The 17318-nt window shown below is 52.1% G+C and overlaps 1 protein-coding gene across 1 annotated transcript; it reads right to left on the bottom strand.

Moving 5' to 3' along the window:
* Positions 1–2461: 2461 nt before the first annotated feature.
* On the bottom strand, positions 2462–7254 carry NMB (neuromedin B). Its single transcript, XM_055717400.1, has 3 exons — positions 6781–7254; positions 6162–6364; positions 2462–2743 (listed from the first exon to the last, which is right to left on the bottom strand). The coding sequence occupies exons 1-3, from the start codon at positions 6914–6916 to the stop codon at positions 2696–2698; spliced, it is 387 nt and encodes a 128-aa protein (XP_055573375.1). The 5' UTR covers positions 6917–7254; the 3' UTR covers positions 2462–2695.
* Between the last annotated feature and the right edge of the window lie 10064 nt (positions 7255–17318).

Genomic DNA, 17318 nt, shown 5'->3' with positions numbered 1-17318 from the left:
CCATTTTTATCTCGACCCGCAAGATAAACACAGGGGGTGATGGGGGACAGACAGGCAGGCAGCTGGACAGGTTGTTGTGGGGTGGGTGGGACAATGAGGATCTCATGTAGGTATCTCATGGCAGGTTTCTGCTGTGATATTCAGGAACCTGCTCACTCTCCCAGATCTTGCCTGGGCAGGATGTGAGCTGGTGGTCCCATGACATGTCATCAGATCAGGAATCCCATTAGGCTGTCAGTCCACCACACTGTCGGCTGAGAGGCATCTGGTCTGCTCCAGTGTCAAACACGATATGCTATATCATTACTTTTCTTGTTTATAATTAGTTTTAAGCCAAGGCTTTGCTACAGCTAATGAAAAGTGAGCTAGGGGTCACCAATGTCCCAGTGCACAGCAGCGAGCCTGGGCAAAAGAACACCCAGGTTGGGGGAGGCTTCCTGTAGTCCTGGGCATGAGTGACCACAGAAGGACAGTGGGACAACCCTTGAGCAGAGCTGGTGGATAGGAGACCACAGAGGACACAAGAAGGGGATAGAGGCTGCTGTGGTGCTAAAGGTGGGTTGTTCATGAGCAGGCTGGAGAAGCTGCGACCGTCATGCTACTGCTTGGGGCTATGCTCTCCCCAAAGGCTGCAGCCATGCGACTGCTGCAGTGAGGCAGGGGAGGCTTGGTGTGATCTGACCGATCATTATGCGCCTCCTGAGAAAAATCCCTCCTAGCTCCGTCCGACTCTCCTGAAGGATGAGGGACCCTAGCACTGGGGCATTTGATGGGGAGCACCAGGTTCTGAAGGCAATGTTTGGGGCAAACTAGTTGTAGGATATTTAGCTTTTACCCACCAAAACCAGTCTACGAACAGCTGGAAAAACGTCAACTCTGAAGGCTCATAAGCCGGGCTGTACATGCAAAACCAATGCTCACCTATTGGCCTGTACACTCCAGAGGCCAGGGCGTGGGATTTCGGATTGCTGCATGGGGGTTGCTGGCACTCCGTTGCTGAAGCACATCATTCCCAGCTGGCAACACCTGGGCAATTGCTGCCAGCAAAGCCAGGAGTGGCATACAGGGGACAAGAGGGGGGACAGGTGAGCAGTTGGGCAGACAGTCGACTCTGCTTGCACCCCAAGGTTAAGCTCAGAGAAGGAGTGGTGACCCCATCACACATTTCTGCAGTGCCTACCTCTTCTTTACCCCCCAGACTTGCCAGCTTGCCCCAAGCACCCTGTGATGTCCCCAGCTGTCCCCCACACTGGTGGCTCCAGCTCTCACCTGGCTTAGGACATCCTGTGACACTGGCAGTGGGTTTGCAGCACCATACCATCTCCTGAGAAGCATCTCCAGGCCTGGGGCTGGCCAGGAGGCAGCACTGTGCCATAATACGAGTGAGTCAGGGCATCTGTGCCTGCATGCCCCACATCTGCCTGGGATGGAGACCAGCCATTATCTCCTGCAGCTCCCCAGAAAAGGGTTTAGGGCTGCCACTGCCATTCCTTCACTCATAAGTTCCTGCAGGACCAATACATTCATAAACAACATCCAGGTTTCAAGCCATCCTTGAAGTGATAGGGAGCAAGGTGGGAAGGTCTCCTACCATGGCTTTCTCCCTTCTGGTCATCAGCATGTTCAGATGCTGGACTGTCCCTTGAGTAGGCATGATGTGGCTCTGGGCTCCTTGTTGCTCTTGGGAGAAGGGTTCTCCTCCTTGCAGGAGGTCAAAGGTTCAGGTTGAATTTAGTATTGAAAGTGTGTGTAAGCTTATGGTTTCATTCATGGCATCACTCTGGGATCTGCTGCCAGGTTTGGCTCTGCCTAGGCACACGCCCATGGCAGCTGGGGGACATAAGGCTTATCTATACACAGCACTTTCAGAAGATGCAGAACCAGAGCTCACAGGACCATGCTCCATCACCCATTTTGGGCAGCCCCTGTTTGTGCCCTCTTCAGCTGTCCTGCACAACAGAGGGACACAGGGCTGTGTCTCTGCCCACGTGAAGACACACCAAGCCATCACCCCAGAACAGGCACATAAAGCCATGTTTAATGGTCAGCACCTGCACATGAGGGAGAGCAGAAGCTGCAGTCAAGGACAATGAGCCTGTAGTAAACCCTGCAGTCCGATGAGGCAGGGACCCTGCCTGAACCAGAAATCCAGCAACACCACAAGCAAGATGCTTTTTGTTTTCAGGAGGGTTTGCTGGTAATCTCTCCAGCAAAGAGGGTTATAAAGATGCTCTGATAGTGACTGGTGCAATCAGCTCATCCAAACTTGTAATTTCATCATGCAGCAGTTAGCATCTCCTTCAGTAAGCAGAGGCCGCAGGGACTGAATCCAACCCCCTCCTGGCTGCTGAGAGCCAGGAGCTTCTCTCCATCCCCCACTAAGCTGCTCCCACTTCCCATTTTTCCTGCACAAGCCCTGAGGGTCTGCCTTCCCCCCCCCCAAAAAAAAAGTCTGAGCTAGTCTGTGCAAAGAGCCAGTTTTACTCACAGGGGCACATCAGACATCAAGAAAGCAGAAAACATACAGGAAATATATAAGGAGGCTCTGGTTTTCATACAAGCAATTACTATTAACAATATTACAGAAAGAATAAATAAAAGTGATGTCACTACAGTAACCCACAAAGACTATGCTCTCCTCCGTTCACTGTGCATGGCTGAGCCGGCAGACCTCATCCTCCATGGCTGTGCTGCTTCAGTTTGAAAAATACTTCTCCAGCACCTTTGTTAAAAGCCCCGTCTCCTACAAGAAAAGGCACAATGGTGAGACACTGGGTCCCATACACAGCCTCCACAAACGTCACCTGCTGGGTACCACAGGGCAGATGATCAGACATAGTCCCATGCTGGGCCATGACAGCACTTTCATGGGTGGCTTGGAACAGCACATGAAAGCCTGGCTCCCACCCTGTGCTACGGCAGCTGGACCACAGCTGACAGACATCAGAAGCAAACTTCACCAGCTGCTGAGACAGCAGCCACTGGGCTGGGCTTCAGGAACAAGAGCAGCCTGGGGCCTGATTCAGCAGAGAGATATGATTGGGCAAACAGACAAAACACAGCAGGGAAGAGTTACAAATAGATTTTGTGGGATTGCATACTGCCCAGAGGTCCCAGAGCTACGAAGGGCAGCATCTGCCTTCATGAAGGAGGCCTCTCCCCAAACCCCTGCAGCCATTCCACTCCCCATGCACACGGTCTTGTCTCCAGGAGAAATACTGCCACATCCCCAAGAAGATGACAATGGATGGGATCAATCCTCCTCAGCCAGCTGAATCCTTGTCACACACAGCAACAGAGCAGCACCGTGAAGCCCCAGCATGCTGAAGGCTAAGCCCTACCTGCCACATGTGGCTAGAAAGACAAACCAGAAATCCCCGTTTGCAACCCCCTTCTGCTCTGCACAACCTCTGCCACTGCAAGCACAGAGCAGCATTGTGGGCTCCCACTTTGCAAAGGGATGGGAAACATCCCGAGAGAAAACTCAACAGCAGCAGACAGGACCAACCCATGTGAAGGGAGAGCAAGTAAAAAGACTAAGCCCTGTAATTTATTCATGCTTGGAGGGGCCCCACAGAAAGAAAGAACCCATTTGTGAATGATCAGTAACACCCTCAGAAAAGGAAAAGCTCATTAGATTTTTCAATAAAAGTCAAGTTCCCTCTACACTTATTGAGCCACAAAGCAGAGCATGTGTGCTGGAGCAACAGAGCAACACTTAGAGAGCATGTTAACTCCTGCCTTGCTGACCAGGGGGTCCTAAGGAAAGGAGAAGAATCTCTTTTTCTAAACAGAGTTGAGATGAGAGTGACTGATCCTGAGCAGGGAGTAGACAGCATTTCATAGAGCAGAGCTATCAAACAGCTTGTTAGACAGGTGGCGAAACAGCACACAGGCCAGTTCAAGCACAGGCTGGATGCTGACCCTACATGTCCAACAACAGTCACACTGAGGGATAAAGCTGTCAGGGTGGCAGGAATTTGCATTGGCACCGCTGTCACCCACAAGAGCAAGAAAAAATAAGGTCTGACAGAAAAGCGTAACACAGAGAGCACTCAAAGGCAACAGGGAGCAGCAGTCCTGTAATATCAACCAGCAGCTCAGGGGGGAGGATGCCCTGGGGGGACAGGTGGCAAAGAAAGGAGCAGGAAGGCAGGAGTTGAGTCTGGTGAGGTGCTCAGCGGTACCTGAAGGGCAGAACCAGGCCTACCACCCAGCAAGGTCTCCACTGCCACCAAGAGGACAGCTGGCACACCAGGGCACTGGCCAAGGAGAGGAGAGAAGCTTTGGGAGAAGGTGAGGGGTAGGAGCCAGCTGCACATGAGGCACCTAAGCTGCGATGCCACATGTGTGCAGGGCATCCCGCGGCAAGGCATCGGGGCAGTGAGGCAGGCAGCTGGCTAGCACCTGCTTGACCATAAGCCAAATTGCCCTCCACCAGCAAAACTTTGACACCCAGCACACACGCACCAAACACCAATGTCCAGTGCTGGGTGCTATCCCTAGCCAGGACCTGCCTTCAGGCACGGGCAATGAGCGCTGACAGGGCTGGCAGGGCACCAGCACCCAGCTGCCAGCCTAAGACACAGCACCAGTGCTCAGGGCAACCTCTGCCCAAGCCCATCTGCAACATGAGCTGTGACTATGTGGCTCACCTGCACAGAAGGGAGCCACAAGGATCACTCTTATCAAACTCACACCACATGCTCACAAATCATTAGGGCAGCACCATCATCTTAGGCAGTTAATGAAGCAAATGCTCTCCACCTCAAAGGCTCCCTAGTGGGGATGGAGAAGGATCTAGGGCCTTCAAAGCCCTCTCCTCCCTTTCAACTGCATACAAGCAGAAAAAGCTGCAGCAGCGCAGCAGTCAAAGCATCTTAAGGGGAGCAGGGTGGGCTGGTGTCTTCAGTCATGCCCAGCTGTTACCTTCACAGTGGAAAGCCCTCTATCCTGACTGGACCAGCTCTCTAGGAAAGCCTCGGTTTACCTTAGTCTGCTGAAACCGAGTCAAGAAGGGCACTTGAGCAATTAATGCCAGTCAGGCTCATATCGCTGCAACTCGGCTCCACCTGTGCCTTCCTCAAAAAAACAAAACAAAACAAAAATATAAAAGGCAAAGAGGAGGAGCAAGCACTGCCCAAACCTAGATAACAGAAGTAGCTTTACCTGCACAGCAGTGTTACTGGATATCTCCTCAAGTACAGCAGCTTGGTGGGACAGCACATGCAGGACCCACCTAGGAGGATTTCATCCCTTTTAGGCTCTCAGTTATCTTCTGCAGTGACTAGAAAGGGGGAGACGCCAGGGAAGTGCACATGAGGCAACAGACAAGCAGAGCCCCATAAACTGAGCAATTTCATCTCCGTGTCCTGCATGAGGATCTGTGTGTGTGCCTTGCTCCCAGAGGCAGGTTTTTCCACTCAGTTAGGTGAGCTCTGAGGCAGAAGCCACACGGAGGAGGCTGAGGACCTGCTGACGCACAGCAGGACTACCAGAGCTCCTGCCTGCTCCCCAAGACCCACTCTGCAGAGGTACAACTGAGGCACGCCTCCCCTCTGCAAGGCAAGCTAACAAAGCTACATGCTCCTCAGTAACAAGGGATCCCGACCACAGCGACACAGACCCAAGAGGGGCACATCAGAAGCCCAAGATCTTTGCAGGACACACTCCCCTCACATACAGAGCTGTGCGCCCCTCTTGGCCTCCCTCTACACAAATAGCGGGGAGAAAGGGTTTCCTTCTCCCTGCAGTGACTGGAAAAGGAGACATTTCTTCACGGCCACCACAGCGGTCAGCCATCCACTTCTACATCTGGCCAAGGAAGACCCAGATGCTTATTAACAGCCCCTGCCTGGGCTGGAGATCACCACTGCCACAGCTCCATCGCAGCATCCCTTGACTGCCCCTACATCCTTCCCAAGCACTTGGGACTATTAGCCACTGCCCAGCTAGACACAAGCCTAAGGAGATTTCTCTGCCCCTTTATGGCTGGTGTTAGGAAGTGGTTTAAGGGGGGGTTAACAGGAACACAAAAGGGGGGAAAACTCTGCTAGCAGCTGTGTTGGTGCTCCCATCTCCAGTAAAGCTGGCTGTTGCAGATTAACATCTCCGCCACCTCCCTGCTCTGAGCATCTCCCTCCATCTTAGTCAATATTCACCTGTTCAGTGAGGTCATATTTTCCTTGGTTCTCATCCAAAAGTCTCTCCTGCAGGAGGATTTTCAGGAGCTCACGGGTAAGCAGTTCCATCACGTCCTCCAGCAAAGCTCTGAGAGAAGGACCGAAGGCCAATGGCACTGCAGGCTCCACCGGCGACTCCAGGTGCGGGGAGCCCGTGACGCTCTTCTTCCCCATGAAGTGACCTGCAACACAACCGGCGTGTCCCAACACCGCGCACCGGCGGGACCGGGGCGGCGCTAGGGCTCGATGCTACCCGCTGCCTCACGCCAGCGCCAGTCGGCGGGAAGCACCGAGCAAACCCAACGGACGCCTGGATAAGCCGAGCAGGACGGAGCGAGGAGAAACGCAAAGCCCCGGGGTCCTGGCTCCGCGGGACTTCGGGGAAACTTCCCCCTCCTGCCGACAGGACCGCCGAGGTCGGAGCGCCACCGGCGCTCCACCAGCAGACGCTGGAGGAGGGTGTCTCGCCCCTGCCCCGGGGTCCCGCCGCGCCCGGCCCCCACAGGGCTGCGGAGGCGCAGGGGGCGCCCCGCGGGTTGCCCTGGGTCCCCCGTGCCCCGCCCGGCCCGCCGCCTGCGTCCCCGCCGCCCACCGCTACCTGTGGCCCAGAGGCTGCCGCGGGGGTTGACCTTGATCTTGGCCACCTGGTTGCGGTGCTCGGCCAGGTCGAGGCGGACGGCGGGGCCCAGCGCGGCGCCGCACAGCAGCAGTAGGAGGCAGCGCCGCGCCGCCATGGCCGCCCCGTCGGGACCGGGACCCGAACACGCACACCCGCCACGCCCGCCGCTCTTATAGACCGCGGGGCGGAGCGGGGCCGAGGGGCGGGGCCGCGGCGCGCACCCCCCGCTCGCTGCCCGGGCTTCGCGCCCGCCCCCAGCCCCAGCGCACCCGCTCGCTGCCCCGCAGCCTGGGGGGGCGCAGGCCCCGCGGCGCCTTGGCCCTCTGCTTGTGCCCCCCACCCCAGCAATGCCACCCCCGCCTGGACGCGCTGGGACAGGGCGCCCACCAGGCCACCGAGGTGCCCGCGGGGCTGCCCGGTCCGCGCCGCCCGGTCGCCGCTTGCCCCCGCCCGCCCGGGACGCGCTCAGTGGGGTTGCCGCGGCACCCCCGCCCCCACCCGCTGCCGGTCCCCCTTGGCCCTGCCCCCGCTTGCGAGCGCCGAGGCAAAAGCAGCTCGGAGCAGCCCGGCCTTGCCTGAGCCCGCTGCCAGCCGCGGTGGTGCCGTCGTGAACAGGTTCCTTCATCCTCCAGCAGCTAAAGGGGCTTGTTGGGATGCACAAGGAGCATCAGATCTCCTGTGACTAAAGCAGCTGTAGTGGCAGGAGATCCGATGTGCCCTGCACGTCTCAACCATCTGAGCTTTGCCTTTCCTAAAGTTGTTCCTACAAGCACAGGTAACATTTCCAAATATCTCCTTCATGGCCTGCCCATGCTCCCATACCCTTCGTACTGCCTTTTTGCACTGGAGCTCAGTCATGAGTTTCATCCCCAGTTTAGCCAAACCCATTTCCCAGTACACCTACTTATGTACCTGCTCATTGGGATGGACATGGCAGATCCTGTCCTTAAAGGCCTGCCGGCTCTGCTGAGCTTCCTCTCCTCTTCAGAGCAGCCTCCCACAGGATCCCACTTATCAGAGCCCTGCAGAAACTGAAGACCAGAGTCTGTTTCACCGCTTACCTTTTCCACTCCCTTCAGGATCTTGCAGGCTGCTGTTCCCTGATCACTGCACCCAAACCTGCTGCTGGTTGTCACGTTCCAAATCAGTTCCTCCTTTCCCATCAATGGGCCAGAGCTGGGCATGCCCAGCAGCAGCATGGATGGAGCTGTGCCCAGCCATGTCAGGGAGGGAGATAGCGGGGGGGCGGGACATGGACATGTTTCTGCCCAGGGTTCACACAAAGTGAAGTCCATGTACAACTGGAAGCGTCGGAGCAGAGGGTCCTGAGACACGGGTTGTGTTCCATTTCTTCTTGTCATCTGCCTGCAGGGACTTTTGGGCTCCTCCAGATTCACGATTATACAACAGGGGTGCTTTCAGGGGCTGGGCTGCTGCAGGACAAACCTATGTGCATAAAGAAGAGACAAATAAGAGTGCCCAGCAATCTCACCCAGCACGCTGGGCTTTGAATTATCTCCCTTTTGTGTTGTATGCACAGACCACAATCAGGAAGCAAAGGGTCTGAAGGGTTGAGCACCAGCCAGGATCAGGTAGCTGGTAATGCAGCTCTCCCAACAGCCAGTTACCCAAGGGGCAAGCAGAGCAGACTCACAGATGGTCATCATGTTCAGAGAGAGAGTCCAGATCATCAAGCATGTTCATGGTGATGAGGCAGGTCTCAGGGCAAGGTGAAGGTCAGGATGAGGTCTGGTGGGAGTAACCAGGGTCAGACAGAGTCCATAGGCATGAGTCAGAGCTGAGATCAGGTCAAGTCAGTCCATAGCCAGGCACTGCTCAGCTCAAGACTAACGCTCCTAGGATACGCATCAATGAGAGACTAATGGCCCAGGGCTGAGTTTAAATGGGTTCCTGGGCCCATGGGGGTGGAGGCCCAGGTGAGACCCATTAAGATCTGTTAGTGTCCTGACAAATTCTGCCAAATTTACAGCTCCATAACTTTGCAAGGAGGTGCAGGCTGTGGGAGAGGAAGTGCCTGAGATGACCCAGTTCCTCTGGGAACTAGCACAGGGAAGATTTATTAGCAATGACCTTCTCAGCATTTACTGCTGTTCAAGAGAAAAGGGCTAGAGGTGGCTTGTTCCTCTTCAGCAGCAGGGGGTTAGAGTCCAAACTGCAAGCGCAGCTCTAACATTACAAGGAGGAAAAAAAATAAAAAAAATACTCCTGTGTTAGACATGCATCCTTCCGAACTGCCTATGTGTCCCCCTGGGTGGGCAGCTGGCTGGTCAGCATGTGTGCCCTTACTGTCCAGGTGATGGGCATGGCCAGCTGGGAGATATTGCCTTCTAGTTGGTCCTCCACCCAGCAGGGATGTGGCTGCCCCCACTAGCCTTGTGCCTACCTGTGCTGGAGGTCCTGAGCCGCAATGGGAAATCTCGCTCCCCTTTCCCACCATGCTCCTTTCCTGGTTGTGTTCAGCGGGAATATTGCTGAGCAGGGCTGTGCTGGGGCTAGCCAGGAGATCAGGGAGTTCATGCCCTGTTGCAGTGTCATTATAAATGCTTAGAAACTGAGGGGACACCAGATTAATTGCTGAGTACTGAGGCTCGACCAGATGGGGCACATGTGGGAGAGCTGAGCCCATAACCCAGACTGCAAGCCTGGGAAGAGTAACGGAATAGCTGCTCGGGAACTTGGACGCTGGAAGTGGGAGCATGATTCAAGGCAGCCAGTGGGATTTTTATGGAAAACAACTCATGAAACAGACCCAAACTGACCACTCCCTGAGCGGCAGCACCAGTGCTACAGGCAGCTGTGCAGCTGTAACCCAGGCAGGGCTTTGAGATCACCACTTTCATCCTCTGCAGCAGTCTCATTAAATACTACTGCCAGATGCCAACAGACAGACCCCAAGCAGGAGACTTAGCACAGCTCACCCTCTTCAGTAGTGTGATTACAGCCAAGTGGATGTTCCAATGAAGGTGGCATGGGAGCTGAGCAGCCCCCAGGCAGGTGTAGATGCTTGACAAGCTGGGCTCATCCACTGAGTGTTTTACTGCACCTGGGAGTGAGGTCTGCAGCTTGGTCATATGGGGCTGGAGTGGGCTGATGGCACTGCAGCCAAATTCCACCATTCCTGGGAAGGCAAGAGAGCTGCCCACTCTCTTGTCACCCTGAGCCTGAACAAAAGCAGCCTTGCTTACAAATGGAGACCAGGTTTCCTCTGGATTTTTTAGTCCTTATCTTCCTTGCAAAGTGGTGATGCCATTCCTAATTTGGAAAAAATAACTGGCACCCAGGACCCACCTGGGAGAGGCACCATACTCTGAGCTCCAATCCCCAGGCACCAGCCTGGCAGGGTTTGTGATAGATTTTCTGCATCTGCCTTCCTCCAACTTTGGCATGCAGAGCTGGCCCACTCAGCGCCTGCCCACACATCTGCCAAGCAGTGGAGGAGCCAGCCCATGAAAAGATGCTGTCTTCAGCAGTGGCCGTAACAGGTGCTCAGAAAACCGGGGTAAGAAATAGTATGTGCTCATGAATCTTCCCTGTGACACGTTGCCAGTTCACAGTGCCTTGACTATCAGCGGTGAATTGTGCTGAAGAGTATGCTAAAGATTTCCTCTGTAGATTAGAATCCAAAGTACAAACCTACTGCTGTTCTCAGGGAGGTGGCATTTCTTGCTTTTGAAAAAAAAATGCCCCTACATTTAGTCCACCAAGGCTCTGGGGCACCCGTATTTTGTGGGTAGACAGGAACTTGATCTACCTGTGATCTGAATGGATGCAAGCTTTCTTTAGCATACTAAGAGAAGCACTGGCAGCAGGGGAGGCTGGAACCTTGGACAGCTTTGGTCTGGAGCCTGCTGAGACCTGCAGCATTCAGGGCAGGAATCACCACTGCAGCATCCTCCACTGCTTGCTCTCTCCAGCCCAGCAGAGGCTCGCTTTCCCAACTGTTACCAGCCACCAAAGGAATCTTCCCAGCTTATATATCAAAAAAGGCATTACAAATTCTATTTCAGAAATTGATTTTGCTGACAAAGGTCACTGCACCGGCTTCCACCAGCGGTGCAGGAGATGGGCCTCTAGACCACCAGCTTCCTGCAAGGGCCTTATAATGGAGCTGGGGAGGGACAGGGTTGACTCAGCAAACACCGGGCTTCTGATAGATGGCTATGTCCTGAGGCAGAGCTGCCTCTGCCCAGAGCTAACCATCCCCTCTCCTGGTAGGATTAACCCTCTGGGGCTGGGTGAGAGCAGCCTGCAGCCACCTCCCTGCAGCCCTGCACAGATCCACACCCTCCGGGAAATGGTCCCGTCTCACCCAAAGCAGACAAAAAACCCCAGGGATCCTTAGCTGGCACCACTGGTTTCCCCTGATGCCTCCAGCTGGAGGAAACAGCGATGGTTTGTTTTGCTGTCTGTTTTCCCGTGGTAATTCTTGCACACAATGTTTCTCGATGGCTACTGACCATTTCATAGCACAATCTGTTACAACCCCGACGTTCCAGATGGTAACACTTAACTCAGAACCCGTTGTTTTATAAATAGAGTTAAAATTGTCTTTTTTCCCCCTGTGCACCATTTCATATTTACATACATTTGAGTTTCATCTTTTTTTATTGCCCAGTCTTTTTCCACAGTTGGCCTTCATCCACCGACCCTTTGCATGAGCAGCAAACTTCAGTATTTGCCTGTTTTTGCTGATCATTTTTGAATGTGCTGAATGTGGTCCCTGTACAGCTCCCTGGTGTTTTCTGCTGCAGAGCTTGTTGCCTCCTACCTTCTGTTCCTTACCTTTTAGCAAATTATTTCTCCCTGTAAGGACCTCACCTCCCATTCTGGGGTTGCGTTCTTTCTTTAGGAGCCTTTGCTGAGGGACCTTGCCAAGTACCTTTGGGAAATCCAGTTGAATGATCCCAGTGGGCTCACCTTGCCCATGCACCTCCTAACTTCTTGAACAAGGAACAGCCCTATTCCTTTCCAGTCCACAGATCTGGTTTATAGCCTACCGATCCCCACATCTCCACCTCAGCCACTGTTCTGCCCCTTGGTGCCACGGTAGGCTTGACAAAACAGGGGTGCTCACCACGGCAAACAGGTCAGTGCTTTCAGGTCTGCGTCCTTGCAGAGCCTATGGGCAGCTACAACCGGGCCTACGGGTTCATTGCCATCCTTTGGGTCACCGATCCCTTCTGCATGTTCTTCCACTGCTGGTGTCCAGGAGCTGCTGGCCGCACAGGACGCCTGGGGTGCCCTGTTCCTCATCGAAGAGCACCTTTTGTCCATGTAGGGCTAATATGAGTAGTAACAGACCTATGAAATGGGCACTATTAGCAAATCCTCCAAATGTAACTAAAGATGAAGCAAGATTTCATCGAGCAAAGAAAGGAGACCTTTCCATAACTATGGAAAATAAATATATCTAAAACCTGCACATCCAAGAGGGCCTTGCTAACGCTGAGCTAATAATGAACAAACGGAACAGACCAACCTGGAAATACTGTGGCTTATAGCGTTTAAAGCAAGGTCCAGTTTATTTCTTTGTTAAATTATGCTTGGAAACCTTGGCATTGACTAATGCATCTCCCAGAAACGTGGCCAATCTGGTCTGGGAGAGACTCCGAGCTGTGGAGCTCCAGAAACACAGCGCAGGCACTCCCCAGCCCTGCAGACATCCAGCTGGGCAGGCAAATGCATGCTCAAAATCAATGGCTCTAATAAAAAACAAACACAAACAGCAAAGGCGTCGAATCCCCCTGTTCGCCTCTTTCACAGAGCTCCTGGTGCCAATAAAACTCTCAGTAGCAGTTAAGTTGTTTTAGCCTCCTCTTCACCACTTCTCCAAAGCCAGGTCAAATTTAAAATCCTGCCATAAGCCTGAGGGTCTACTTTGATGCATTTTTCTCTTGTTTACAAAGATTAAATCCCTCCGTTACATTCATTTGTCCACAGGCAACAACTGTTATTTACAAAAGATAAAATTTGAAAACTTGCACATCTTGTTTTCAACTCCTTTTCAATTTTCATTTAAGCTTTAAACAAGTTGTGGTTTTTCCTGAGGTTTCCCACTCACTGGACATAGTAAGAATAACTGCTCTGCAAGGAGACTTAGAGAACAAAATATTGTTTTCTTGCAGGCAAATCCAGGCCTAGCTTAGCTCAGAAGTGTCCCAACCAGAATTACATGGCAGAAATCTGATGTCCCAGTCTGAGTGAATTGAGGTTCAGAGAAATTAAATTGAAGTTACTTTTCTCTACATTACTTTTACTTCTGTCTCTCTGGAAACTGAAACCCTTGCAAGGTTTAGTTTCTGCAAGGGAAGGAGAGATTGGAAAAGAAAGGTGATATTAAGATTCTCGCAGAGAGAACTCTGGGAAGTGTTTCTAAATCATTAAAACAGAAGGGGTGCAAGTCAGGAGATGAGGCAGAGGGAGTGAGAGACAGAGCGTGCCTGCTCCATCCTGGATCACAGACGGTAGGTTTTCTAGCCCATCCCTATTTAGACTGTTCTTCTCTGTGGAGGTATTTGATTTCCCCTAAGGTTTAGGGAACTCTGCTGGATCAAACATTTAAAGGACCTGCTAGAATTGAACATGTGTATGAACTGCTCCGTGAGCAGGAACTGATTTAGCAAGCAGCAGGACCCAGCATGTAGGCAGGCCCTGCTCCACAGGGAAGCAGGACTCTGTGTGGAGGAGCTGGTGGCTTTCCACAGAAACTGAGGGGCGAGCAGGGATGAGCACACAACAGCAAGCAGCAAAGCTGCTACCATGAAGAGGGGCTCCTCATAGCCCGGCAGACCGCCAAGTAGCAGCAAAGCCATCCAGTTACAGCTAAGGAGATCCAACAAGGCAGGCTTGCCAGGAAAGCCACCATACCCCTTCCAACTCCAACATGCATCAGGCTGCAGAGCCATCTCTGTCTCTGCAGAGACCCGCGGCTTCCTGAGGGGCGAGCAAGCTGAAGTGCCTGGGTGCAGATGACAAAGGGATGGAAGTGTTGCAGGGGAGGGGAGAAGGCAGAAGGGGCAGGCAGCTATTCAACTGGCTCAAAAGGCAGTGTAGGTGCTATTTCTCTTCTCTCAGGAGCCAGTGATGAGACAGTCGGATCAGTCACTACTACACATCAACTGCCACCGGGAGCTGCAGACACTGATGGGAAGGGCAAAGGCTGTGCCCTGCCGGCATCACCAGGCACATCTCGCAGACTGAGGACGGGAACCAGGACATTCCTCATCTGACTCAGCCACTGAGCCACTGACACAGCATGCGTCTTCAGCCTGGGTTACCTAAACATCTGCTTTGCGTTCCCCTGCTCCAGCACAGGAGCCATCCCCAAGCGACATGCTCTGCCTAAGCCACCCCGCCTCTCCTGGCCAGCCTGGCCCATTCTGGGAGCTTTCATGCATTTCTCCCACAGGAACTGGTCTTCTAAACACGCATGGACAAGACTTCACCTTGCAGATTGTCCTGGAAAAAGTGAGGTTGACCTGTTCTGATTTTAAGGGCAGGAAAACCGCCGTGAGATTACCTCGCCTCATTAAATGAAAGGATGCAACGATTGTCTTACAAATCCAAGCCCTAGAAACCCCTGCTAAGCAATATGCAGCAACAGATCTGGATGAAACAGTGTAATGCTTATTACCGTTCAACCAACAACCATATGTTTAAGTATCATAAACATACAAAGATAGCCTTCGTCTCAAGGAGTTTTGACATTAAGCATGTTACTCCTCAGCTCACCTCCTATCCATCACGCTTTTGCTCATGCATTTAGCTTCAATATGAAAAAATGGAGTCACCCAACAAAATTCTAGCAATGATCAGAAATAGCCCAGCATCACTCTGCTCTGTGAAACAGCTCCTGCCCATGAAGATATCTGTGCCCTGAACTGCAGATGTGATTGAACAGCAATTAAGCAATGAAATTGCCTACCAGAAAACCTGCTCTGTTTGGCTGTAACCATAACAGAAACAGAAGGAATCTTAGCCCTGGCAGGTATTTTTCTTGGGTTTGGGTGGTTTGTTTTTTTTTCCTTTACAAACCAGACCTTCCAACACCCACATACTTCACAAACAAATCCTTTTCTTGTTGTGACACAGAGATCTGTACCCGTCTCCAAAGCCTTCAGTCTCAAAAGCTTTGCTAGAGCTGACCAGACGGCTTCAGCTTTAAAAAAAAAGAGGAATAAAACTGAAACAAAAAACAGACACGTCAAGTTCTAACAGCAAAACCCCTGGCTCTGTGGGAGCACAGCAGCGCTTGCCAAACATTTCAGCATTAGCACCCAGCTGAACCAGAGATCCTGCACGCTCTGTAGCTTTTCTGCTCAGCAAAGCAGAATAAGTCTGGTGGGGACAGCCAGCAACAACTCTTTGTCATCCCATGTTCTGCTTCCAGCTTGTGCAGGCTCATACCTCGCACCCCCTCTTCCCACTGTGCTGGAAGGAAAGGCGTTATAGGGATAGTGATGGGGGAGGCAGTGCGGGAGCTGGTGGGCGTTGGAGCTGTCAGTGGATTCACTGCTTATTTATCCTCACCTTAATCGGAGCCAATACCTCATTTCACAGCTGCAGATAACGGAGAGCCACATTCTCAGCTACAGTGAGCTGAAAATAGGCAGAACACAGACCACAGAGACGAATTCCCAAATCTCACACTGCAGCCCCTGATTTAGGGCAATTCTTTCTGTTCTTAAGGTGTCTGCAAACTCAGAAAAAGAGCAACCCACTGAAGCTGGGCTGCAGCAGGTTCCATCCCACCCTTTACCCCAACCACCCTGCACTTTTTTAAGCACTTCCTGCTCAATTACTTCACATAGCATCATGCCAGAGCAAGGTTGGGAAAGGCACACACCTTCCTTCAAGTTCCAAACAGGTCTGCAGCCACCTTGGCATGCAGAGTATGCCCTCAGCCACAGCAACCAGTGACACCTGCTGCCAGTGACCAGCCACGCCAGGAGGGTAACCCTGCCACCAGCAGCACCCACAGGCTACCCTCTCCTAACATCCCAGAACGACCATTTCTTTTCTCTTGGAACTGAGGTTTCAGCAGATGATCTTTAACAGCTCATCTTTGCTCTATAATCATAAATCCTTTGTATTTTAGTCTTTTTTTTTGTTAAATTAACTCAGTAACAGTAACACAACTGCTTCTGCATGCTCAGATTTTTGCAAAGGGTGTGAATGCGAGAGGACTTGGAGAACAGCATCAGCAGCACCTTCAGTGAGTTTTCACCGTAAGGTGTCGATTAGCAGACTTCACAAGAGCTCAACTCAGTCCTTTACGTAAGCCCAAGTTAAAAAACAATTTATGCACAAAACCAGTTTAAGCTAAAGGCAAAGCAGAAGAATAGACTCAAGCCTCAGTGGGACCTGCCAAGGCGGAAACACTGCTCCAAGTCCTTAGGAAGGTCCTCCATGGTCACAGCAGCTCCCACAGATTTTGTGTTCCCTTGCTGCTGGCCAGGTTTGGCTTTTGACAAATCATCCCATCCGTGACTTGAGCATTTCAGAAAAACTCTGTACCCACATTCTCTTCTCAAGTGCTCCAGCACTGAGAGTGGGAGATACAGATTTTATTACCATTTTTTATTATTAAGTTACAATTACTCAAAGAGCCACAGGCCCAAGGCTCAGGGCTGGATCCCTTCACAGACTCTTTGCAGTGTCCCAAACATGATTTTTTTTGCTTCATCCTACCCAGGGAACAAACCACCTGGTTAAACCAACTTGTGTTGGGACACCACAGGTCAGCCCAGCTACTAAGCATTAAGCAAAACGGTCCTGTGGACATAACTAACAGCACAATTCACTTCCATAGATCGGACAGGCTTGAGAAGCCTAACGAGGTACATATGTAAGAAACTGAAAATAGACCCTAAACACCCTACTGGGTTTTGTCCTTGCCTTTCCTGATGTTTTATGCTACACAAGCTGTACTCATGGCAGTGGCAATCATCTTTAATGATCCCTGTTGTTGTTGAACCTCAGAGCAGTCATGAAAAAGAGGGAACAGAGGATGCAATGAAACGCACCTGAAAAAACACACAGTAGCTTTGAACTGTGTGTAGATTTTGCAAGACTGAGGAATGCCCAGGGAAAGCACAAGAAGTGGCTCCCACTGCCAGGGGGAAGCTGTCCTAGTGAGACAGCTGGTTGGTAAACTGTAGAAAATGGATCAAGCAGCCTCAAGCAGAGGTGGTAATGGCACCATGGTTCCACTGCCTGCTTTTATGAAAATCTGTCCTAGTGAAGGGGAAGTAAAATGTTTCCATGAGTCAGTTTGCACACTGTGGAGGCAAATTATAATGGTCAATCACACTGTGCAGGTGGCACAAATTTATATTGAAGCTGGTAACTAGTCTCTGTCTTGCACCTCTTCCTTGGGCTCTCCTCTGACACCACAGCTACACAAGAAGGATCACCATCATGAACAAGAAGCCTAGAAAAAAAGCTGTTGCACGTGGTGACAAGTGGTTTCTTCTTTTAGACCTCCGAGCAGTGGG

This window comes from Falco cherrug, chromosome 7 (genome assembly GCF_023634085.1).
Source record: "Falco cherrug isolate bFalChe1 chromosome 7, bFalChe1.pri, whole genome shotgun sequence".
NCBI classification, from domain to species: domain Eukaryota; kingdom Metazoa; phylum Chordata; class Aves; order Falconiformes; family Falconidae; genus Falco; species Falco cherrug.
This window is presented reverse-complemented; position numbering and strand designations above follow the sequence as displayed.

Coding starts and splice junctions, on each gene's coding strand:
- NMB (XM_055717400.1), bottom strand. CDS start 6,916: ATGGCGGCGCGGCGCTGCCTCCTACTGCTGCTGTGCGGCGCCGCGCTG. Junction 6,365..6,780: donor CGGCAGCCTCTGGGCCACAG/GTAGCGGTGGGC, acceptor GTTGTGTTGCAG/GTCACTTCATGGGGAAGAAG. Junction 2,744..6,161: donor AATATGACCTCACTGAACAG/GTGAATATTGAC, acceptor CTTTTCTTGTAG/GAGACGGGGCTTTTAACAAA.